Below are 7,564 nucleotides of genomic sequence, written 5' to 3' on the forward strand. Positions count from 1 at the left end.
ACAGTATTGGACTGTCACTTCCCTGCCAATTTCATAAATTCCACATTCCATAACACTCTCCCGATGGACACCCACAGGGGCCCAATGTGTCTTCAGTGGAGAGCTAGTCAGCATGTGCAGACGAAGCATCTCTAAGGCCAAGGAGAGAACCACGGGGAAGGGCTCCAGGGAACAACCACATGGCTCCCACTGGACCAGAAGTCCTTCCCGTCATCAGCATGTGGAGGAGGAAAATGAAAACCTCATCCAGGAAGCCTCAGGTAGACACTGGGAGACACTTCACTCACTAGGCCCCAAAGAGCTTCCAAGCAGCAATCAGCAGGAGTTCACCATTGTGTTAACCTAAAAAAACCATTGAAACCTATAAAGAATTTTTGTGAGTTTATTTGAACCAAACTGTCGACATATGTCAGGAAGCAGAACCTCAATGAATTGAGATAATGCTCCAGAGAATGGCAGGTTACATTTATATTTATACATTGCAATCAAAGGAGGGACATAGATGGGTTACATGAAATTCATTGGTGATAGATTAAGAAAGTGGGATGAAGCAAAGTGGTGGGTAACCCCTGGGACTGGATAAAAAGTAAAATGATGGACACATACTTAGGTGGGTGCATGAACAATTAACATGATAATGAAGGGATTGGTGGTATCTGTCCTGGTGCCCACCACATTTGGTTGTATCCCAGAGGCTCCAGAAAAAGGGAAGTTACAAGTTACCCAGACATCTCACAGATATGTTATCTTAGAGGCAAAAAGGCAAATGGGCTCAGGAAAGATCTAAGTTGATCTTTGTCAGGGAAAATATCGACCTAGGACATGACTCCCCGCCATATCCTGGTTGTAGTTAAATATTTCATTTTCAGACCTTTTTTTGAGGTTATTGTAGGTCTCTGAGTTGGCAAGACTGCCACGCAGGCCGCCAATGAGCTTGTCAGGTTAGCATGTGGCTCCCTTCTTCCACAGTTGGAAACTTCTTAGCTGCAGACCAGAAGACACATATAGTTACAGAAATGAACCTTGTCAACACCTACGAGGGTAAAATTAACAAAGTCCAGCTCGCCTGCCAAAGGCGTAGGAGAAGCAGCCCAATAATAAGGACAACAGTGACCCTTGGGAATGATGCAGGCGCACCGTGATGACGGGGTTGTAGGGACTTTAACTGCTGAAACTACACAGCATGTGTGCAGGTCGCTAGACGAAAGACTGAGGTGTGCAGGGGTGACAGGGCTCTGCTTCCTTCTCTCTTATTTCCACTTTAGCATTCAGATCCGCCTCTCACCTCCCCCACCTCCACCCCAGCTGAATGCATGTCTAGCTCCACCCACTGACGTGCCCTGTCATTGTTACCTCAGCATCCCTGCCAGGGTGGGTTTTCTGTCACTATCCCCTTGGCAGGAAGTGGCCACAGCAGATGGTGGGGACCCAGCTTCACTGAGGAACCTCCCTCTCTTCGTCCCCGTTGATGGTTCTCCCCCAACAAGGGCATGAGGCTGGCGGGGGGTCCCGTCACCCTGAGGATGCCCATCCTGCTGCTTGGGCTCTGGGTGGTGCTGGCTCCCACCCAGTGTTCTCAAGGTCGTCCCTCCTGGCGCTACATCTCCTCGGAGGTGGTGATTCCCAGGAAGGAGCTGCACCATGGCAAAGCCCTGCTGGCAGCAGGATGGCTCTCCTACAGCCTGAGGTTTGGGGGGCAGAGACAAGTCCTCCACATGCGGCGCAAGAGACTCTTTTGGCCTGGACAGCTGGTGGTGATGACTCAGGATGACCAAGGAGCCTTGCAGGTGGACCACCCCTTTTTCCCGCTCGACTGTTACTACCTGGGCTACCTGGAGGACGTCCCTCTCTCCATGGTCACCGTGGACACGTGCTATGGGGGCCTGGAAGGCATCATGAAGGTGGACGACCTTGCCTATGAAATCAAACCCCTCAAGGATTCCCAGAGGTTTGAGCACATCGTTTCTCAGATCATAGCCGACACCAACGCCACAGGACCTACGTCCAGGCTGGGATACAAGGCAGAGAGGCACCCTCTGCTCTCCAAAGTGAACACCAGTGCAGCCTCCAGGATCAGCAGTAAGCTCTATTCATCCCACAGAGGAAACATGAAAGCCTGCCTCATGAGTTCCAATTCCATTTATACTCTGTACAGAAATATGTCAGAAAACATCAAATTCCTAGTATATCTAGGGAGTTTAATGGACTCCATGTTCCGAGGCCTTGACATAAGGTACTACATCAGCATCATGGTCATTTATAATGAGAGGGATCCAACCAATATGAACAACTTTCTTGTGCCAAGTGGTCCATTTGCTCTGAATTATCGGAACAACATTTATACTCCTTTTCGGCCCTATTCAGGCTTAATGGTGCTTAAAGATGCACCCCATGAACTTAATTTTAATCCCAATGAGAACAGTTTGTGATCGCACACCAGTCTGGTCTATGTGGGTCACCTGTACAGACATATATTATTGTTGGCAGTTATAGCCACCCAGCAAGTTGGGAGGACAATGGGTGTGTATATGGATACAGATGCCTTTGTTTGCCAGCGAAGGACCACCTGCATCTTGTACAGGTACCTCGTGTTGACAGTTGCCTTTAGCAACTGCTCCGTGGTATTCCTACAAAACTCCTATAGTGCTGACCATGCAGAATGCCTCTACTTAACTGCATTTGTCCATGCAAATGAAAGCCTGACAGTCACTCGATGTGGAAACTCTGAGGTGGAAGACAAAGAGCAGTGCGACTGTGGGTCCTTCCAGGAGTGCTATACCAACACCTGCTGTAAAACTGACTGCAACTTCACGCCTGGAAGTGTTTGTAACAGAGAAATATGCTGCACAAATTGCACCTACACGCTCGTGGGGATGCTCTGCAGACTGATCCAGAACATCTGTGACCTTCTAGAGTACTGCATGGGAAGGAAACGAGCTGCTTCATGAATTTTTATCTGCAACATGGAACCTCGTGCACCAAGGAAGCCTACTGCTATCACGGCAATTGTACTGACCGCAATATGTACTGCAAGGAGATCTTTGGGGAAGGGGCACTGCATGCTCCAGATTACTGCTACCGCATTAATGGACTGGCAAGCCGATTTGGACACTGTAAAATTACTCATGTGTTCAATCCATACCCTTGTTATCCCACTAACAATCTGTGTGGAAGCCTACAGTCTATCAACGTCACTCATATGCCACGGCTGCAAGAACACGTGGGTTTCCATCAGTCTTTCTGGGCAAACACCTGGTGTTTTGGACTGGAAACACACCGTGGAAAAGAAACAACTGACGTTGGTTTTGTGAGAACTGGTACCCCCTGTCGTGCAAAAACATTCTTTAATAAGGGCTCCTGCAACACTTCCATAGAAGACTTAAACTACAACTGTCCCCCTTTGAAATGCAACTGCAGGGGCCTATGCAACAACCAAGGGAACTGCCATTGTCATGTAGGGTGCGACCCGCCCCTGTCCTTAAACCCTGGTGCCAGAGGGAGTGTGGACAGCGTATCCCAACCAAGAAGAACTTGGACAGTGAGGATAAATCCTATGTCAATGGTGTATTTGAGATTCACTTTTGGTCGCTTGCTTGCCCTCATAGCGGCACTGCTCTTCGGGGTAGCCATGAATGTGAGAACTGTCCAGACCACTACAGTCACTGAAGTGCAAGTTGAAAAGTAAACAGCAAGTCAGCCATCCAACCCCTGTACAACTCAGGCAACACGAAGAAACACGTGAAAAAAGTCACCATAACCCACTGGCAGAGCTCAAGCCCACACTTCTGAGCAGCTGCAGGGCTCCTGCCCCATATCCAGGGTGTGCACACCATGAATGTTTTCACATCTCTCTCTCTGACAGCTCGCTGGCCAGCATCTGCAATAAAGCTTGAACACCGCACGTTAGCATCCTGTGCAGTTCTTGTAGGTCTGTAAGAGCCCTGAGTGAGCCTGAGACTCGGGTCTGGACAGGAGACCTGGTAAGCAGCTGACCCTGTGCTTGGACACCTGTTTCAGGATTAATGACAGTGGCCACAGTTTCCTTTAGGACCAATTCCTGAAAGTTCTCCACAGTCATGCTCTAGAGCACAGAGTGATAGTTCCTCTTTCCCCCAACTGATGGATGGAGAATGACGTAAACTCCACCTGCAGCCCGAACACTCCTGAACACCTAACCAGGCACCTTATATGGACTGTACATTGAACCACCAATCAGCACCTGCCAAATACCCTAAGCCCCCGATTCCTAAGACCCTAAGTGCCTAATCATGTGCCTTATATGAAACCACCAATCAGCGTGTGCTGAGTACCCTAAGCCCCGTCCCTTCCCTTTCCTCACCTCAAAAGGCTCCTTCATTTCTGCATATGTGCTCTTTCTCCTTGGAAGGTAACCCGGCAGGGGTCTTCTCCTCCAATATAGCCTGTGTCCTGGTTCTCCCTGGCCCTCTGTGTCATCTTTCATGCCGAAAACCTGGGTGAGTGTGGACGATTCTCGTATCTAGCCCCGAGCTTCTGACTCCTGCTCTGGCTCTGCTCGGTGCCATGGTTCTGAGTTGGCCTGCACAGAACACTTCTCAACCCCTGCCATACCAGGACACGTGGGAATCTCATCGCTTTCTTACCCGTAGGCCTCAGGGACTTTCCCAACACCCCCCTCCCCTTCTCGTTTCCTTAACTTGGAAAGGCTTTGGAGTTTACCCATCTCCTCAGCTTCACGTCTTCTCAAAAGCCCAGGCGCCTGGCCATGAAAACTCTGCTCGTCTCTACGGGAAAGGTCTTGGGGTGACAACCTTGGAACCTTCTCTCGTCTCTCTCTTTTGGGTTGGTTGAGGGAGAAGAAGGATGCTTCTTCTTTCCTCCCGAACTTCTCATTGGCCCTTCCCTCCTGTCATGGGAACCTCTCATTCCAAACCCCCCTCTACACACCTTTAGGGTGTCTCCTTGCCAATCTCTTGACCATTGGTCTTTCTGGCTACATCAAACCAAAGAGGCTCTACCTGGCCACAATCTCTCTGTGGCCTGAAGACGGCACTTGCGATTCCAATATCCTCCAAGATCTAGATAACTTTTGTCACCAGATTGGAAAGCATTCGAGATCCCTACGAATGGGCTTCCCCACCCTCACTCCCACCCTCCCATTCTTCCCCCTCACTTTACTCCTCATGTTCCACCATCAGATCCTCCTTGTGAAGTCCTCTTTGCCTTCTCAAAGCCCTTTCTCTGTCTTCTGATTCTTTCGACCGAGTGGATCATTTCTCTCCATGTGTCTCACTCCTGCCACCTCTGTACAACCCTGAACCTATCCCTCCCTGACTAAGCACTTTTTTTCCCAGGTCAACGCAGGAGTGCAGAAGTCGTTGGCATACTCTGGGAGTAGTTTTAATTTTTTTTTCCTTCACACACACTGGTCCCGCCCCCTGACCAGTGGCAGCGGCTGCAGCAGCAGCATGGCAGCGGTGCTTGCATGCCCCTCCCTGTGCAGCCCCTCCTGGTCCCGCCCTTTTAGGATGGGGTGTTTCTACCTCTGAGAATTCTAACTGCCCGCCTTCCCCTGTGCTCTCCACCTAATCTCCGCCCCTGTGACCGCCAGCAACCGAATTCTCAGGCGGCCAGCCAGTTCCCCTTGCGAGAGGTCGCAGGGGCGGAGGGCATCATCTGGGTAGCCATTCCCTTCTCACTTTCTGATCTTCCTGAGAGCCCAAATCCTGAAAACATGAGCTCCAAAACAGCCTTTCCATCTAACACTCATTCTCAGGCCCAAAGACTGCCTTCCTCAACAACCTCTTCTATTCCTGGGTCCACACTACCCCTGAGGGAGGCAGCTGGAACTGAGGGCATATTCTGAGTCCACGTTCCATTCTCTATGTCCAGCCTCACAGATTGAGAGGCATCTTAGGTTTCTTTTTCCACTGACCTGACCACCTTTACTCCCTGACATACGCTGTAACTTCAAAAATAGATGCAGGTCCACAAATCCGTCAAAAAGACCTCGTTAACCTAACCTTTAAGGTCTTTAATAATAGAGACAAGGAGACCCAAATACAAAATCAAAGGCGAGATCAGGCCAAGGCTGAGGCCCAGTAGGGGCCTTCCAGCTCCTAGCCACCACTTTCAAACCCTAAATGAAGTGCTGGTCCTCCAACTGTGGGTAAGTCAGGAGCTAAGCCTCCTCTGGGCCCACGTTTCAAATGCAGCAAGGAAGGACACTGAGCCAAGTCCTGCTCATACCTGAGACCCCGCCTAGGCCCTGCCCAAGGTGTGGAAAGGAAGGCCACTGGAAATCAGACTGTAGTCTGGCTCCTTCGGGTCTGGCCTCAGCCAGTCTAGCAAGGCCGCCCTCTGGATCCTGTTTGGAGCTCCCAGACCTCCTGGGACTGGCCACCGAAGAAGCTGCCCAGGCCCTGACAGGGCCCCACAGACTGACATCACCAAGACAGAGCCTTTGGTAACAACTGTGGTGGCAGGTAAGCCGATCTCCTTTTTAATTGACACTAGGGCCACTTATTCTGCCCTCATTGAATTTGCTGGGACCCTTGTCCACTCCTCAGTCTCTATTATGGGGGTTGACGGATTAGTCTCACAGCCATTAGCCACCTCACGTCTACACTGCATCTCACTAAATTCCCCCATTCACTCTTTTCTCATTCTACTTTGTTGCCCAACCAGGGCTACCATGCATCCCCTCATAAAACCCAGTTGTCCCAAACCACAGTTACCTACCTCAGTTTCACTCTCTTACCCCACAAGGCCGAGCCATTCCTTGGCCTGTAAATGCCTTGTCTCCTTATCTCCTCTATGATCATTATCTATAGGAAGAATGTGGCGGTTTGGGATTGAAGTGGCTAGAGGCCTGACTAGCCTGGGAACGGGCTGCGGAGCCTGCTCCCTCCCCGCTGCCTTTTCTAGCATACAATACTGAAACATTGATTGCTAGACATGTTTAGAAATACTTAATAGAAGGTCTGAGGCATGGTTATGCATTTTTTAAGGACATAGAAAGAAGGTTTGAAGGCTAATTTGAAATTGTGAAGGTTTTTGTGAAGGTTGTGCATGTGATGAGATGGAACAGAGAAAAGTAGGAAGAAAAAAAGAAAGAAAGAAGAAAGAAAGAAAGAAAGAAGAAAGAAAGAAAGAAAGAAAGAAAGAAAGAAAGAAAGAAGAAAGAAAGAAAGAAGAGAGAAAGAAAGAAAGAAAGAGAAAGAAAGAAGAAAAAGAAAGAAAGAAAGAAAGAAAGAAAGAAAGAAAGAAAGAAAGAAAGAAAAAGAAAGAAAGAAAGAAGAAAGAAAGAAAGAAGAAAGAAAGAAAGAAAGAAAGAAGAAAGAAAGAAAAAGAGGAATAAGAAAGAAAGAAAGACTGGATCCGGGTGAGCCTGGCCCCGGGTCCGGGTGAGGCCGTGGGCCCCTAGATCCGGGTGAGCCTGGCCCCGGGTCCGGGTGAGGCCGTGGGCCCCTGGATCCGGGTGAGCCTGGCCCCGGGTCCGGGTGAGGCCCTGGGCCCCTGGATCCGGGTGAGCCTGGCCCCGGGTCCGGGTGAGGCCGTGGGCCCCTGGATCCGGGAGAGCCTG

General features: G+C 49.9%; 2 protein-coding genes across 2 annotated transcripts; both read left to right on the forward strand.

Annotated features, from left to right (window-relative positions):
• Positions 1 to 1,490: 1,490 nt before the first annotated feature.
• LOC307098340 (disintegrin and metalloproteinase domain-containing protein 20-like) lies at positions 1,491 to 2,429 on the forward strand (the record flags this gene model as incomplete). The annotated part of the gene is made up of 1 exon (XM_079769023.1): positions 1,491 to 2,429. One exon carries the CDS (start codon positions 1,491 to 1,493, stop codon positions 2,427 to 2,429), a length of 939 nt encoding a protein of 312 aa, XP_079625149.1.
• An 87-nt stretch (positions 2,430 to 2,516) lies between these two features.
• Positions 2,517 to 3,685, forward strand: LOC307098341 (disintegrin and metalloproteinase domain-containing protein 29-like; the record flags this gene model as incomplete). The annotated part of the gene is given in 2 exon segments (XM_079769024.1): positions 2,517 to 2,928; positions 2,931 to 3,685. Coding segments are annotated over 2 exon segments (1,167 nt in total).
• Positions 3,686 to 7,564: the final 3,879 nt, after the last annotated feature.

This window comes from Cnephaeus nilssonii, assembly GCF_951640355.1.
Source record: "Cnephaeus nilssonii genome assembly, chromosome: 4".
Classification (NCBI taxonomy): domain Eukaryota; kingdom Metazoa; phylum Chordata; class Mammalia; order Chiroptera; family Vespertilionidae; genus Cnephaeus; species Cnephaeus nilssonii.